At 47.2% G+C, this 18,135-nt stretch overlaps 1 protein-coding gene across 1 annotated transcript in view; it reads right to left on the bottom strand.

Moving 5' to 3' along the window:
• The window catches only part of nacc2l (NACC family member 2-like), a gene marked incomplete at both ends in the record, with an annotated part of 28,608 nt that extends 14,251 nt beyond the window's left edge, over positions 1-14,357 (bottom strand). Inside the window, 6 exons of the mRNA XM_079515934.1 lie at positions 6,333-6,601; positions 6,978-7,186; positions 7,924-8,145; positions 9,201-9,284; positions 13,870-13,977; positions 14,337-14,357. Coding sequence (XP_079372060.1) covers positions 6,333-6,601; positions 6,978-7,186; positions 7,924-8,145; positions 9,201-9,284; positions 13,870-13,977; positions 14,337-14,357 — 913 coding nt within the window. The remainder of the gene's footprint in view (positions 1-6,332; positions 6,602-6,977; positions 7,187-7,923; positions 8,146-9,200; positions 9,285-13,869; positions 13,978-14,336) is intronic.
• Positions 14,358-18,135: the final 3,778 nt, after the last annotated feature.

The following is an 18,135-nucleotide window of genomic DNA, read 5'->3' as shown; positions in this document are numbered from 1 at the left end:
TCAGACTAGGGCATTAACCAACTAGTCGACTAGTTTAATAGTCGACTAGTAAAACCACTAGTTGACCTCGTTGGTACTGGTCGACTAGTTGGTTAAAAAAAAAAAAAAAAAAAAAGCGTATTTTTTTTTTTTATTTTTATTCCCGTTTTTGTGGGCCTCAATATCTACTAATTATCAGATAGATTATAGACACCAATGTACACCGTTTTTAAATCTACAAATATTATAATAAAACCAGCCAGATCGGAAACGGCATGTGTGACTGTGACCCAACCCGGACCCAACCTGCACACTGCTTCCGCCCCAAAGTAACAAGAAGCATGGCTACAACAAACACAGAACATGGCGCGACCGCTCCAGTCCCAGCTAAACGGCCTCGTAATTCAGTTGTGTGGCAGTATTTTACCGAAGACAAGGACAATCACACGGTGGTGTGCAAATTATGTAAGATTGCACTCAAGTACAACAGCAATACGTCTTCTATGTCTAACCACCTGAATGGGAAACACCCGCTTCCCAGCAGCAGCACTGCCGCCGCCAACAGCAGCACCGCGGCGGCCAGCACCAAGCAGACTGCACCGCAGCAGACCACCATGGGAGATTATTCCCAACGCCCACTCACAGACAAGAGAAGAAAGAAGATAACAGAATTACTTATCAACTTTATTGTCAAAGATTGCCGACCAATCGCTGCTCTTCATGGAGAAGGCTTCATGGAATTAATAAAGTTTTTCGAGCCAAACTATACAATCCCGTGTCATACTACAGTCTGGAAGACCATCAACAGGCAGTACAAAACTTTGAGAGGCAACATTGCCGAGGAGATCGAAGGTAAAAGTGTCTCTCTCACTACCGACCTGTGGACATCTTGCACTATGGATCCTTATATTACAGTGACCGCTCACTACATCACAGACCCATGGGACATCAAATCAAGAGTGCTGCTAACAGACAACATGACCGAGAGACACACTGCTATAAATATTGCCGAAAAGCTGACAGAAACCATAAAGGAGTGGAACTTGAGTGTCTTTTCCACTGTTCATGACAACGCAAGCAGCATGAATTTGGCAATGGACCTCTGTCAACATTTTCCCAGCCACCTTGGATGCACAGGGCACACCCTTCAACTAGCCATAAAAAAGGGGTTAGATTTACCTGATGTTGCGAAGACTACAACTGCTGCTAGGCGTCTTGTCGGACATTTCCGCCACTCCTCTGTTGCACATTGTGCTTTGAAGAAATGTCAGCAAAGTCTGGGTAAGAATCCCCGCAAACTCCAAAACGATTGCGCGACTCGCTGGAATTCCACGTTCACCATGGTGGAATGTCTGTTCGAGCAGCGCATCCCAGTACAGGCCGTTCTAAGCGACGAGGTGACAACGAAGCCGTCCCAAAAAAAGGCCCTGTCCCTTAAAAGCAACCAGTGGGATTTAATGGAGCAGCTAATACCTGTACTGAGGCCTCTGGCCAAGGCAACAACCATAATGTGCGGTCAGGCGCACGTCGGGCTGTCGTTCGTCTATCCCGTCATACTCAACCTGGTTGACAACACGCTGAGAGCGAAAGAGAACGATTTGGCTATTACCCGCACATTCAAGACCACCGTGAAGAACCAGCTCATAACGCGCTTCAAGTTGGATTCGACTGATGATTTGGCTAAATCCGTCCCAATCACGGCATGCATGCTGGACCCCCGGTTCAAACAACTCAAATTCCTCCCAGCCAATATCAGAGAGGAAGCCTGGGCGCATCTGGACGACCTGGTACCGGGAGAAGACGAACAACCCAATCCTGGAGCGACAGGTGATGATCATTAACTAAATTAATCCCAATCAAAACCCCACTAATGTTGGCTAATAGCAAGAATTATGATACAATATATTATTTAAAATTGCTCATGCTCACTATATTTTATTATTATTATTATTATTATTATTATTATACAATATATTAAATTGCATTATATTTCTCATTATATTATATTTGCTCACTATATTATATTGCTTACTATATCATTATAGTGCAAATAATTGTAGCTAAGTAGCCTAGGCCTAGGACTAGTTGAATAGATAAGAAATAAATAAAACAACGCAATTAATGTCTCTTAATTTTCACCATAGATGATGATGCCGAGGACGAGGACAGCGCTGGAGTGGAACCGGAGACTCAAAGAAAAAAGGACAGACTGGAGAGTGACTTTGAAGAGTTGTTTGGGCCCCATTACGAAAGCATGGACAAAAAAAAACCCACCACGAATGCAGAAGAGCTGCGCGAATACCAACTGTTGCCCCAAATACCCACAATGGAAAACCCGCTGGCGTGGTGGGCAAAGAACGAGGGTCGTTTCCCCCGTCTTGCTAAACTCTCCAAGACCTACCTGGCGATTCCAGCAACCAGCACTCCCAGCGAACGTGTATTTTCCCTGGCAGGGAACACAGTCACTCGGCAGCGTTCAAGTCTGCATCCTTCCCACGTTAATACACTAATCTTCCTCAATGCAAACCAGAGAGACGGCCCGGTGACAATAATTAAAGAGGAGACAGAGGAGGACGGCATCAGTGTCCGTGATAGCGACAGCGAGTAGATTAGCCTTTTTGACAGATGTCACAGACCAACAGGTGGATTTATTGTTTGTTTTGTTTCATGAGGCCGTGAGACAACTTTTTGGTGAGTCCAGTTTTAATTTGTTGTTATTATTGTAGCAGCAGCTGAAATTGATCCGGGTTTGTTTGAGCCATCTGAAATGTTGTTTGAGACGTTGAGTTCTCAGTACTCACGTGCGAGTGTCTTTGTATCGTTGTCATGTCATGTCAACCTGGCTGCTGCGCTAAATGTGCCCTGGTGAGCGGCAGGACTCTGTTAATGGCTTATCTTATTAAACATTTTTTGTTTTCGTTTGAAATATTGATGATACTACATTGTGTGGGTTGCTGTAAAGCATTGAAGTTGCAGTATTAAAAATACAAGTGGCATTGTTGTTACCTAGAACTCCTCTCTGCGTCTTAATTCAAGATGTTTGTCACATACAGTACATGCATTGTGAAAAACTTAGGCTGGGTGCTGCTCCACAATGCACGCACACCGTTTTCAACGTTTTTTTTTTTTTTTAATTATTAATTATTAATTTTTACATAATAAGTAGTTAAACGACTAGTCGACTAGTCGACTAGTAAACCAGGCAACTAGTCAACTAGTAAAAATCACTAGAAGTGAATGCCCTAATTCAGACCCAAACAGATTGGGATGATGATTGCAGTGGGGGAAGGACTGTAAACCACCTCCCTGAAGATAGGGAAACTAACGAGACACAAGAACAAGAGGTGGTTGTTGAAATGAGTGATTTGGCAAATGTTCAGGCAGGTGAAGATGGCCAAACCAGTGAGATACAGGAACAAGAAGCAGGGGAGATGGATGATTTGGTCAGTGCTCAGGCAGGTGACAGTGGCCAGAGTGCAACATATCCCAGAAGAAAAGTGAAACCACCTCAGTATTTAAAGGATTATGAGTGTCAAGTAAAATCTGATGACCTAGATGACATAACCTTTGATTATTGTTATAGAGTCATTTGTGATGTGCCACACACAGTAAAGCAGGCAATGGCATCACCTGACTCTAAGTTATGGGCAAGAGCTATGGATGAGGAAATTGAATCACTAAAGGAAAATGACACGTTTACCCTGACTAAACTGCCAGAAGGCAAAGAAGTAGTGGGGGGTAGATGGGTGTATGCTTTAAAAACAAATGCAGATGAATCTAAACAATTCAAGGCACGTTATGTAGCCAAAGGTTTCAATCAAAAACCAGGTGTGGATTATGAAGAGACTTTTTCACCAACGGCAAACCAGACTAGTGTGAGGGTATCGATGCAAAAGTCAGCACAAGAGAATATGATCTTACACCAAATGGACGTCAAAACGGCCTATTTGCATGCACCAATAGATTTTTAGATTTACATGAGACAACCAGAGGGATATGAAGTTACATCTGAGAATGGGGACATGCTGGTGTGTAAACTAAATAAATCTTTGTATGGTTTAAAACAATCAGGGAGAAATTGGAACAAGATGTTGCATGATTTTTTAACTAAAAATCAATTTATTCAGAACCCAGTTGATTATTGTGTTTACACAAGGGAAATTAATGATCAAAAGGTATTCATTTTATTTTGGGTCGATGATATAATAATTGCAGCAAGTGATGACAATGTGATGATTGCTGTCAAATAAATGCTTACAGCAAAATTCAGAATGAAAGACTTAGGCAAATTGAAACATTGCATTGGTATTGATTTTGAACAAGGTGAACATTGTGTGACTATGTCACAAAGGAAATATGTTGACAAAATATTGACTAGATTTGACATGCAGGACTGCAAAACTGAACTACACTGACAGCAGTGAGTCATTGGGGGATGTGAGAAAATACAGGGACGTTGTGGGTAGTCTAATATACTTGACTACTTGTACCAGGCCAGATCTGAGTTTTGTAGTGGGAAAACTTTCACAATATTTTTCTAAACCAACAGAAGAGCAGTGGATCACAGTGAAACATGTGCTGAGATATCTGAAGGGAACCAGGGAAAAATCCTTATGCTATAGGAAATGTGAGGAACTAGGCTTGATAGCATATAGTGATGCAAACTGGGCAGAAGATGTGCAAGTGACAGACGTAGCACTAGTGGTTATTGTGTCAGCCTAAACCCAGAGGGCCCTTTGATTTCATGGAGGTCTAAAAAGCAATACACCGTAGCACTTTCAACTTGTGAAGCTGAGTACATGGCTTTAGCGGCAACTCTACAAGAGTGTTTGTATTTGATTCAATTGTTACAATGTATTGATGGATTTCATTACATGCAGCCAAAGATTTACGAGGACAATCAAGGTACAATAGCGTTAGCTAAAAATCCTGTACAGAGACAGAGGTCAAAACATATTGACATAAGATACCACTTTGTAAGATCAACTGTCAATGATGGTAAAGTGATTCTCGAGTATTGTCCAACTGAACAAATGGTTGCCGATGTTATGACAAAACCAGCCAGGCTGTGTCAATTGAGGAATTTTGAGGGTTTCATGTTTGGAGAATAACATACAGTCCAAGGTTTTTTTTGTTTCTCTTTCAAGGGTTCTTTTTTTGTTATTTCTATGTGTACCAATTCACGATCAAGTGGGGGTGTTGGAATGTATGATCATTAATTGCCTGTATATATATATCATTGTATGTATATTTATATACCTTTATTGAGAGCACGTGACCTGATACCGGTCACGTGATCATGTGATCTGCATAAAAGGAAGTGAAAATAACCACACTGCTCTCTTGGCCATGGACTAAAGAGCAAAGGCATATCTGTTCTCTGTGTCAATTTGTTCATCCTCGGTAGAATGTATTCCGGCTAGCTCAGAACTACTGTTGATTTGACGCTATATGCGCTAGCTTGATTTAACAACGGTTAGTAAGACAATCAAGGAGTAAGGAGTTAGCGCGTGCGCTCTCCCTCTCTCCCCCCCCCCCCCCCCCCTCTCTCTCTCTCTCTCTCTCTCACTCTCACTCTGTAGTGTCGCGAGGTGTGTCGTGTGTGTGTGTGTGTGTGTGTCGTGTGTGTGTGTGTGGGGTAGTTGCACTGCGCACCCGACAGAGTGATATTCTTCTCCAATAAGCGGTGCAGAACCGAAAACGTGATATACTTCTCCAGTACAGCGGTGCAGGACCGAGAGAGTGATATGTGCAGGATGGACTGTAGAATCGGTCGGGCCCTAGTTTTGACTATTCGGTGATATTTTTTCGGCCTATTTGAGCCGAAACCGAATAGGCCGAAAATGCATCTTTAGCCATTTTCGGCCGAATATTTTCGGTGGCCGAATTTTTTGCCCGTCCCTTAAGGCTCATTCATAGTCTGGATTTCCGGTGGTGAGGTGACCACCGAAGCTGTAATAACGTGGAGCGGTGGTGAGTAAAAAACAGAGAGAAGGGCTGGGGCGGTGGTTTGCTCTTCACCGCGGCTCAGTGACGTCATGTTGTAGTTCGGTGGTCACCTCACCACCGATAAATCCAGGCTATGAAGAACGCATTACCGTAGACTTAGGGGCGATTCATACTCCTATTTTAGAGCCGAATAAAAGTGGGTTCGGCTCTGTAGAGCCTACAATGTGACGTCATTTGAGGTTCGGGGGGGCGGGTACCGTCCTAAAGTCGGCTCTTCGAAAATTTCTGACGAGCCAAAATCATTTCGGCACTACAGCGCCGAAACAGCGGTAAAATAGGAGTATGAATCGGCCCTTACTGTATGCTTTACCGTAGACTTACTGTACGCGTTGCCGTAGACTTACTGTACGCGTTACCGTGGTGACCGTAGATCTGGCCGTAGATCCCGGCAGGAACGACGCCGGCGCTGCCGTAGTAGTCCTCGTCCATCTCCTCCTCCGTGGGGGGGTGCGAGGCGGGGGAGTCCGTGGGCAGCGAGGAGCCCCCCGGGCTGGAGCGACCGGCTCCCCCGCTGGCCAGGAGGTAGGACTGCAGGCCGGGCACCGCGCCGACGACGCCCCCCGGACCCCCCAGGTAGCACAGGGCACTGCCCCGCTGCACCGCCGCCTCGCTCCTACAGGGGGCAGCAGAACAGCGACAGAAGAAGGTGAGGCAAGGGGTTTTTCAGCATCACAGTCATTTCAACCACTACTTCTTAACACATTGAGTGCCACCTGGTGGACGAAAGTGGCGGTGCTTGGGTGGCACGTGATGACAAGCAATTCCACTGTGACACGCGTCACAGGGGGTTCCATCTTTGAATATATATTATTCTTTCACAGCAAACGTTTTTAACTCAAATCTTTGCTTCTGGGGGGGTGGGGGGGGGGGGGGGGGGGTACCTGGAACGACATATTTTCAGATGGGGTCGGCGGCCAAATACATTGGCCACAGCGAGGTTAACATTTTCGTCACAGCGTTTCGTTAGTGGACCAAACGGACGCTCTCACCTGGCCTCGGCTCCCTCTGCTGCCCCCATGTGGTCGGGAGGAGGAGGCGTGTCGTTCCTCTCCCGCTTGATGCGGCTCACGGCGAGCAGCAGCTCCTCTGGACTGAGGGGGGCGGGGCTTAGATGGGCGGGGCGATGCGAGGCCGCCGAGGGGGAGGAGCCTCCGGTGTGGCGAGGCTCGTACACGCCCAGCTCGTCTGTCGACGCCGTCTGCGATTGGACAGGAAACACAGTGAGATTTAAAGGGATCGTGACATTGAACATTTTTTAAAGATTTTGTACTTTTTCTTATTTATTCTTTTTAGGTTTTTTGGTCAATTACAACCCAAAAAAACTGAACTTTTAACATTCAGTAGATGTTCTGTGCTCTGGGGCTTTTCTGGCTCAAACAAGTGCTCTGGGTGTGATGTAAGAGCCAGCAGCACATCCCATATTTGCCAGCAGATGTCACTGTTTTCACTGTTTTTGCCTGTTTTCATTGCAGCTCAAAAGGCTTCACAGACACAGAGAAAATCCACACGTAGCATAGCGACGCGTAGCATAGCGACGCGTAGTATAGCAACGCGTAGCATAGCGACGGGTAGCATAGCGACGCGTAGCATAGCGACGGGTAGCGACGGCCCGCATCACGGGCGATTTGTAACCCACATCATGGGTGATTTGTAACCCGCATCACGGGCGATTTGTAACCAGCAGCACAGGCGATTTGTAACCGCAGCACGGGCGATTTGTAACCCGCAGCACGGGCGATTTGTATCCCGCATCACGGGCGATTTGTAACCCGCAGCATGGGCGATTTGGACCCGCAGCACAAATGTCGGACTTTTGGTATATGTCGGATAAACGCCTAGCACCCGGTAGCGACATGGGGGCGTTCCGAGGTCCTGTGTGTGTGTGTGTGTGTGTGTGTGTGTGTGTGTGTGCGGCGCGCGTGTCCCTCGGCTCACCTGGGAGTCGCAGCAGAGCGGCGAGGAGGAAGACGAGGAGGCCTTCATCATCATCAGCTCCATGCCTCGCTCCACGATGTTCTGGATCTGGAGGTATCCCGCCGTGTACATCAGGACCAGCTGCTCGCTGGCCGCCATGCTCAGACGACCCGTGTAGCAGAACGACAGGATCTGCTGGAAACACGCCGGGGTCACCGACGACGGCAGCTCAAACACTGCCACCTGGTGGGCGGGAGGAACAAGTACGCCGATGTTTCAACTTTCATAAAACCCATTTAGACCCGAGAGCAGATTCTACAAAATGTCTTCTAATTCATGACAGTTTTCTGGAAAAAACCTATGTTTCTGTGTCAGTGGTTCTCAAACATTTTCATGTCAAGGACCCCTGAAAATATATGTGATTGGCTGGCCCGTCGACCGCCATCTGAAATGATGTCGTTCCAGTGACCCCCCCCCCCCCCCCCCCCAGAAGCAAAGATTTGAGTTAAAAACGTTCGCTGTGAAAGAATATATATTCAAAGATTTGCGCGTTTTTAAAAAAAATAGTTAAAGTACAACATAATGCTTAAAACACCAAAAGGGGACCAGATTCTACAAATCTAATTCATGACAGTTTTCTGGAAAAACCCTATGTTTCTGTCAGTGGTGCTCAACCTTCACATCACGGACCCCCAGAATTATTATCTGTAAATGGCCGCCGATCCCCATCTGAAAATATGATGTTCTCAGGCAGTGTCGATTTCGTCGACTAAAGCTAAAACTAAAAATTGTTCGTCCACTGACTAAAACTAAACGGAAACTAAATCTAAGACTAATAAATAAAAACTAGACTAAAATGTTAGGGAGGGACTAGTGGACAAGAGATCCAGTATAAGTCATTTTTGGTTGCATGCTGAAAATAGCCGATCTACAAGCTCTACAAGTGTAAAATCAGCCATTACGACGGCATCAAGGCCCAACAAAATACATTTTAGTTGACTAAATCTACAGTTGATTTAGTCGACTAAAATGTATTTTGTTGGGCCTTGTTGGCCTAAACTCTTATGATATTTAGTCGACAAAAACTAGACTAACACTAAAACATTCCAGGTGAATAATATGTGACGAAAACTAAGTGAAAACTATTCAAGAGACTAAAATAGTAGTATTCTTTATGACTAAAACTAAGATCTAAATTTGCTGCCAAAAACAACACTGGTTCCTGACCGCGCCTACCTGGCAGGAAGAGGAGGAGTCTGCGGCCTACCTGGCAGGAAGAGGAGGAGTCTGCGGCCTACCTGGCAGGAAGAGGAGGAGTCTGCGGCCGAGCTGAACAGGTCTCTGAAGTAGAGCGAGGAGGCAGCCAGGACCGCACGATGGGCCTGAGGGCGAGAGACATCCACTGACCATTAGAGAGAGAGAGAGAGAGAGAGAGAGAGACTGAACAGGACCGCACGATGGGCCTGAGGGCGAGAGACATCCACTGACCATTAGAGAGAGAGAGAGAGAGAGAGAGACTGAACAGGACCGCACGATGGGCCTGAGGGCGAGAGACATCCACTGACCATTAGAGAGAGAGAGAGAGAGAGAGAGAGAGAGAGAGAGAGACTGAACAGGACCGCACGATGGGCCTGAGGGCGAGAGACATCCACTGGCTTTAGACGCTCTGGCTGAAACACTGGTTTAGACGCTCTGGCTGAAACACTGGCTTTAGACGCTCTGGCTGAAACACTGGCGTTAGACGCTATGGCTGAAACACTGGTTTAGACGCTCTGGCTGAAACACTGGCTTTAGACGCTCTGGCTGAAACACTGGCGTTAGACGCTCTGGCTGAAACACTGGCTTTAGACGCTCTGGCTGAAACACTGGCGTTAGACGCTGTGGCTGAAACACTGGCGTTAGACGCTCTGGCTGAAACACTGGCTTTAGACGCTCTGGCTGAAACACTGGTTTAGACGCTCTGGCTGAAACACTGGTTTAGACGCTCTGGCTGAAACACTGGCTTTAGACGCTCTGGCTGAAACACTGGCTTTAGACGCTCTGGCTGAAACACTGGCGTTAGACGCTCTGGCTGAAACACTGGTTTAGACGCTCTGGCTGAAACACTGGCGTTAGACGCTCTGGCTGAAACACTGGCTTTAGACGCTCTGGCTGAAACACTGGCGTTAGACGCTGTGGCTGAAACACTGGCGTTAGACGCTCTGGCTGAAACACTGGTTTAGACGCTCTGGCTGAAACACTGGCGTTAGACGCTCTGGCTGAAACACTGGCTTTAGACGCTCTGGCTGAAACACTGGCGTTAGACGCTCTGGCTGAAACACTGGCTTTAGACGCTCTGGCTGAAACACTGGCTTTAGACGCTCTGGCTGAAACACTGGCGTTAGACGCTCTGGCTGAAACACTGGCTTTAGACGCTCTGGCTGAAACACTGGTTTAGACGCTCTGGCTGAAACACTGGTTTAGACGCTCTGGCTGAAACACTGGCTTTAGACGCTCTGGCTGAAACACTGGCTTTAGACGCTCTGGCTGAAACACTGGCGTTAGACGCTCTGGCTGAAACACTGGCGTTAGACGCTCTGGCTGAAACACTGGTTTAGACGCTCTGGCTGAAACACTGGCGTTAGACGCTCTGGCTGAAACACTGGCTTTAGACGCTCTGGCTGAAACACTGGCGTTAGACGCTGTGGCTGAAACACTGGCGTTAGACGCTCTGGCTGAAACACTGGCTTTAGACGCTCTGGCTGAAACACTGGCTTTAGACGCTCTGGCTGAAACACTGGCTTTAGACGCTCTGGCTGAAACACTGGTTTAGACGCTCTGGCTGAAACACCGGCTTTGGACGCTCTGGCTGAAACACTGGCGTTAGACGCTCTGGCTGAAACACTGGCTTTAGACGCTCTGGCTGAAACACTGGTTTAGACGCTCTGGCTGAAACACTGGCTTTAGACGTTCTGGCTGAAACACTGGCTTTAGACGCTATGGCTGAAACACTGGCTTTAGACGCTCTGGCTGAAACACTGGCTTTAGACGCTCTGGCTGAAACACTGGCTTTAGACGCTCTGGCTGAAACACTGGCGTTAGACGCTCTGGCTGAAACACTGGCTTTAGACGCTCTGCCTGAAACACTGGTTTAGACGCTCTGGCTGAAACACTGGCTTTAGACGCTCTGGCTGAAACACTGGCTTTAGACGCTCTGGCTGAAACACTGGCGTTAGACGCTCTGGCTGAAACACTGGCGTTAGATGCTCTGGCTGAAACACTGGCTTTAGACGCTCTGGCTGAAACACTGGCTTTAGACGCTCTGGCTGAAACACTGGCTTTAGACGCTCTGGCTGAAACACTGGCTTTAGACGCTCTGGCTGAAACACTGGCGTTAGACGCTCTGGCTGAAACACTGGCTTTAGACGCTCTGCCTGAAACACTGGTTTAGACGCTCTGGCTGAAACACTGGCTTTAGACGCTCTGGCTGAAACACTGGCTTTAGACGCTCTGGCTGAAACACTGGCGTTAGACGCTCTGGCTGAAACACTGGCGTTAGACGCTCTGGCTGAAACACTGGCTTTAGACGCTCTGGCTGAAACACTGGCTTTAGACGCTCTGGCTGAAACACTGGCTTTAGACGCTCTGGCTGAAACACTGGCTTTAGACGCTCTGGCTGAAACACTGGCTTTAGACGCTCTGGCTGAAACACTGGCGTTAGACGCTCTGGCTGAAACACTGGCTTTAGACGCTCTGGCTGAAACACTGGCTTTAGACGCTCTGGCAGAAACACTGGTTTAGACGCTCTGGCTGAAACACTGGCGTTAGACGCTCTGGCTGAAACACTGGCTTTAGACGCTCTGGCTGAAACACTGGCGTTAGACGCTCTGGCTGAAACACTGGCTTTAGACGCTCTGGCTGAAACACTGGCTTTAGACGCTCTGGCTGAAACACTGGCGTTAGACGCTCTGGCTGAAACACTGGCTTTAGACGCTCTGGCTGAAACACTGGTTTAGACGCTCTGGCTGAAACACTGGTTTAGACGCTCTGGCTGAAACACTGGCTTTAGACGCTCTGGCTGAAACACTGGCTTTAGACGCTCTGGCTGAAACACTGGCGTTAGACGCTCTGGCTGAAACACTGGCGTTAGACGCTCTGGCTGAAACACTGGTTTAGACGCTCTGGCTGAAACACTGGCGTTAGACGCTCTGGCTGAAACACTGGCTTTAGACGCTCTGGCTGAAACACTGGCGTTAGACGCTGTGGCTGAAACACTGGCGTTAGACGCTCTGGCTGAAACACTGGCTTTAGACGCTCTGGCTGAAACACTGGCTTTAGACGCTCTGGCTGAAACACTGGCTTTAGACGCTCTGGCTGAAACACTGGTTTAGACGCTCTGGCTGAAACACCGGCTTTGGACGCTCTGGCTGAAACACTGGCGTTAGACGCTCTGGCTGAAACACTGGCTTTAGACGCTCTGGCTGAAACACTGGTTTAGACGCTCTGGCTGAAACACTGGCTTTAGACGTTCTGGCTGAAACACTGGCTTTAGACGCTATGGCTGAAACACTGGCTTTAGACGCTCTGGCTGAAACACTGGCTTTAGACGCTCTGGCTGAAACACTGGCTTTAGACGCTCTGGCTGAAACACTGGCGTTAGACGCTCTGGCTGAAACACTGGCTTTAGACGCTCTGCCTGAAACACTGGTTTAGACGCTCTGGCTGAAACACTGGCTTTAGACGCTCTGGCTGAAACACTGGCTTTAGACGCTCTGGCTGAAACACTGGCGTTAGACGCTCTGGCTGAAACACTGGCGTTAGACGCTCTGGCTGAAACACTGGCTTTAGACGCTCTGGCTGAAACACTGGCTTTAGACGCTCTGGCTGAAACACTGGCTTTAGACGCTCTGGCTGAAACACTGGCTTTAGACGCTCTGGCTGAAACACTGGCGTTAGACGCTCTGGCTGAAACACTGGCTTTAGACGCTCTGCCTGAAACACTGGTTTAGACGCTCTGGCTGAAACACTGGCTTTAGACGCTCTGGCTGAAACACTGGCTTTAGACGCTCTGGCTGAAACACTGGCGTTAGACGCTCTGGCTGAAACACTGGCGTTAGACGCTCTGGCTGAAACACTGGCTTTAGACGCTCTGGCTGAAACACTGGCTTTAGACGCTCTGGCTGAAACACTGGCTTTAGACGCTCTGGCTGAAACACTGGCTTTAGACGCTCTGGCTGAAACACTGGCTTTAGACGCTCTGGCTGAAACACTGGCTTTAGACGCTCTGGCTGAAACACTGGCTTTAGACGCTCTGGCTGAAACACTGGCTTTAGACGCTCTGGCTGAAACACTGGCTTAGACGCTCTGGCTGAAACACTGGCTTTGGCCTGCACGGCCAAGGTTTGTAAGGCAATCAAGTGCTTTCCTTCCCCAGTTCAGCTACAGAGCTCTAACGCACCTGGGAATGATATAAAAAAAGTGATTTAAGGTGTGGATTATCGTGAGATTTACTACGTGGTCTAATCAGAAACCAGCCAATCAGAATCAAGTATAGAGGGTATGCGCGTGACATCATCATACCTGGACGTTTTTGCAGGAATGACTACTGAGTGGCAAAAAAAACTTTCTGGACTTAACAGCCCATACATCCAAACAGTAAAGTCCTATTTGAATGAATTAAATGACTTCAAACAACATTAAATTAACTTTGTCACTCGATCTGCCATTCACTTTATGCATGCGCATACCCTCTATATGGACTAACCGTTTTAGAAAATGGGTTTTATGTGGATGATTATGTGCTGTATAATAGGATAGTGTGGGTTACCTTGAAGGCCTGGCCCTGCACCAGAATCCTTGAAGGATGGAGGTGTATGTGGATGATATGATAGTGTGGGTTACCTTGAAGGATGGAGGTGTATGTGGATGATATGATAGTGTGGGTTACTTTGAAGGATGGAGGTGTATGTGGATGACAGTGTGGGTTACCTTGAAGGCCTGGCCCTGCACCAGGATGGAGGCATCACAGTAGTGTCCCAACAGACGCTGCTGGTTCAGGCTGCCCAGAACACTGCTCCCAAAGTCTGGGATCTCCACCTGCAAACCACACAGAACACTCACTTCACTATTTAATAAAGGCCTACAACACAGTACAGTACACTCACTTCACTACTCGACTTAATATAAAACACATTTTCACTATTTGTTGAACTTATTTTTTAAGTTATACATTTATTAAGGGACCACTTCACCCTTTTCCAACCTATTTTCTACTCACTCTATGTCTCAGACCGTAAAAGGTGAGAAAAAGCAACCAAAAAAATAGCTGGCAGTTAATTAATGAGGTCAGATTATGTGCAAGACGAGACCGAGTAATGAAAATGTGGACTCCAGACCGAGTCCGGACTTGAGTACCACAACACTAGTAGGCTATATATGCTTTGTCCACCACTGACCTGCAGAAGCCCCTCGGACATGGTGGAGGTCACAGCAGCTAGGGGGACTAGCTAACAGGCTAGCAATTGGATGGACAAGTTCTTGGCTAGCCGGGGCTAGCCAGTTGGCTGGCTTGCACCACTAGCCTGTTGGCTAGTTGGCACCACTAGCCAGTTGGCTAGCTGGCACCACTAGCCTGTTAGATAGCTGGCACCACTAGCCTGTTGGCTAGTTGGCACTACTAGTCTGTTAGCTAGCTGGCACTACTAGCCGCTGGCTAGCCTGTTGGCTAGCGCTGGATGGTGAAGGCAGCTACGCGAAGACAGTCCAGACGTGGGTTTGCTGACGGATGCGCCATCTCAGGATGGAAACATCTGGAAGAGGACGGAAACAATTAAGACATGGAAGAGGAGAGTGATGGACACAGGAGGCAACACAGCGCAACGCAACGCAACGCAACGCAACACAGCGCAACGCAACGCAACGCAACATAGTAAAACTAAACAGAAGACAGAGAAAAATGAGAGTAAAAATGACAGTTCAGAAGAATAAATACAGTGCGTGAACGCAGCTAGCAGGTAGCTTGTGTCACTGCTAGCAAGAATGCAGCAGCTTGGGTGCATATCTTTAGTCCAACGTAGAGTCCGACAATCCGAAATGCAATAGTTCGACACCCTACCCCAAACCCTCCCTGACCTAACCCTAACCGCATGCGGCACGCGGAAGCCACAGGTGAGTCTTAATCTGCCGTGCATGTGTCTTAACACATTGAGTGCCGCCTGGTGGACAAAAGTGGTGGTGCTTGGGTGCCGGGTGTTTTCAGGCTATTCCACTATGACTCGCGTCCGGTTTTGGCTTCCATCTTGAATGCTAAAGTATTAGCGTTACTGCTACCGAGCTAAAATAAGGCCAATCCTTGCTCTAGAAAACGCCAATGTTCACATCGCGCTCACCGGATAATCAGAGAAGACCTCCAAACTTTGCCGATCTGTTAAACACCACGGACAGCGCATTAGTTTCCGAGAAAAAGGTCTGCAAAGGCGCGGCCTAAAACAGAAGCTAATGGCTATTGAGAAAACAACATCGGGGCCCTGGCAACCGTGCAATGCTCTAGTGATATCAAACGCCTTGAGGCCAGCCTGCTCGTCATCTGTACCCAACGTCAGGTAGGTCTTGGACAGGTATACTCGCCATACGGATTCAACGTGTTAATAACCCGTAACGGATTTCGGAGCCACGGGTGAGTCTTAACCAGCCACGTATGTTGGACTATTGGTATGTCGGACTAACGTATGACCCCCCAGTAGCTTGTATTGCTGCTAGCGCGAACGCAGGTAGCATGTAGCTTGTGTCACTAGCATCAACGCAGGTAGCATGTAGCTTGTGTCACTAGCGTACATCGCAGGTAGCATGTAGCTTGTGTCACTAGCGTCAACGCAGGTAGCATGTAGCTTGTGTCACTAGCATCAACGCAGGTAGCATGTAGCTTGTGTCACTAGCGTCAACGCAGGTAGCATGTAGCTTGTGTCACTAGCATCAACGCAGGTAGCATGTAGCTTGTGTCACTAGCGTACATCGCAGGTAGCATGTAGCTTGTGTCACTAGCGTCAACGCAGGTAGCATGTAGCTTGTGTCACTAGCATCAACGCAGGTAGCATGTAGCTTGTGTCACTAGCGTACATCGCAGGTAGCATGTAGCTTGTGTCACTAGCGTGAACACAGGTAGGATGTATCTTGTGTCACTAGCCTAAACGCAAACTGGATTTTGTAGGTCTAATGAGCAGACTGGACTTAATAGTTCTAAAAGCATAAAGTGAGTGTCAAATTGAGTGCCAAGAAGGTGAGTTTAACGTCCTTTAAAGGGGAATTTCTCCCTAACACTTTTTTTTACAAAAGTAAGTTGATAATTATGTATATTGAGCAAAAATAAATATTAAAAAATAAATAAAGATATAGGGGAGCTGAAGCTGCAGCTGGAGATGAAGCTGCTGCTGGAGGGGTCTAACGCTAGAACTCCTATTCAATCACGCAGTTGTTTTTTGTTTACATCTGTTCTAGATGATGTGACAGCAACACTCCATGCATTGTTGACACTGCACTCTTCCTGGTCTATGTGAGCTGATGTTAGACCCCTCCAGGAGCAGCTCCAGCTCCAGCCCCAGCCCCAGCTCCCCTATATCTTTATTTTATTTTTTATATATTTTTTTGCCAATATACATAATTATCAACTTACTTTTGTAAAAAAAGAGGGTTAGGGAGAAATTCCCCTTTAATATCGTTTAATGCAATCAAATCTGACTTTTCTGTTTGGATGAATGGGCTGTCAATGGGAGTTGCACCTAGTTAGCACCACCTCACCCCTGCCCACTTTGACAGACTGGAATGGCTTAGGGTCAACGACAGAGTACAGCATCTTGCAATGGGTCTGGTCCACAAGATTCGATACTCCACCAAGATACCCATGTACCTGTCTAGATACTTCCTTAATGTTAACGAAGTCCACACCCACAACACCAGAGGGAGTGCAACGAACCATGTACAACCCAGATTCGGCACAAACAAGGGACTAAATTATTTTCGCTCCTATGCCACCAAAATGTGGAACGCCCTACCAACAGTCATTAAGACATGCGAATCCCTTGACTCCTTCAAAACCGCTCTCAAAGGGCACCTACGGACGGCTGCAATTCGAAACTGGCCCCCGTAAAAATCTGAGCTTGTAGCAGATCTACAAGCTCACAACGCGTCGCGCTGCGACACGTTGTGAGCTTGTAGATTGGCTATTTTCAGCAAGTGTAAAAAGTGTCATTACGACGGCATCAAGGCCCGACAAAATACATTTTAGTCGACTAGATCAACTGTAGATTTAGTCGATTAAAATATTATATTTAGTCGACTAAAATTGGACACAAACATTCCAGGTGACTAAAATGTGACTAAAACTAAATTAAAACTATTCGAGAGACTATGAATAAAACTTAAATATAAATGTGCTGCCAAAAACAACACATGGAGCAGACTGGACGCCACTTCTCGGAGAGAGAAGAGAGAGAAGCCATTTATCAGCGCGCTCCAGTTCCACATGCACGTGATCCGCTCCTCGTTTTGTGTCATACAGCTTCCACGTTCACTTGTTTATCCTGTCCTATATGAGCTCTGATTGGATGAAATGGGCTGTATGAGCTCTGATTGGATGAAATGGGCTCTGATTGGAGAAATGGGCTGAATGAGCTCTGATTGGATGAAATGGGCTCTGATTGGATGAAATGGGCTGAATATGAGCTCTGATTGGATGAAATGGGCTGTATATGAGCTCTGATTGGATGAAATGGGCTGTATGAGCTGATTTGATGAAATGGGCTGTATATGAGCTCTGATTGGATGAAATGGGCTGTATGAGCTGATTGGATGAAATGGGCTGTATATGAGCTCTGATTGGATGAAATGGGATATCCCGATCTGAAAATGTATTTTCTGTTGTTTTCTTTCCTGTATTTTTCAAAAGGTTACTGGAATCATGAACACTGTTACTGAACAAACAATGATTACGATGCTCTGGAGAGGGAAGTCTGGAGCTGTTGTTTGTGGCAGCGGTGGCCGAACGGATAGCGGAGCGGTCTTGATACCGGAAGGTCGCCAGTTCGAATCAGCGGTCCGACACGTTAAAATTACCACCGCTGAAGTGCCCTTGAACAAGGCATTGAACCACTACGATGAAATGTGTTCTATGAGCAGGGCCTAGCTGGAAACAAGTTCTTGAGCTTAGCCCAGATACCCTGGGTAAAAAATATATAGTAGGACGGCTCAAAAAAGCATCAA

The sequence above is a fragment of the Electrona antarctica genome, assembly GCF_951216825.1.
Source record: "Electrona antarctica genome assembly, chromosome: 12".
Lineage (NCBI taxonomy): Eukaryota > Metazoa > Chordata > Actinopteri > Myctophiformes > Myctophidae > Electrona > Electrona antarctica.
The sequence above is the reverse complement of the archived record's forward strand: the minus strand, read 5'-3'. Positions and strand labels throughout refer to the sequence as shown.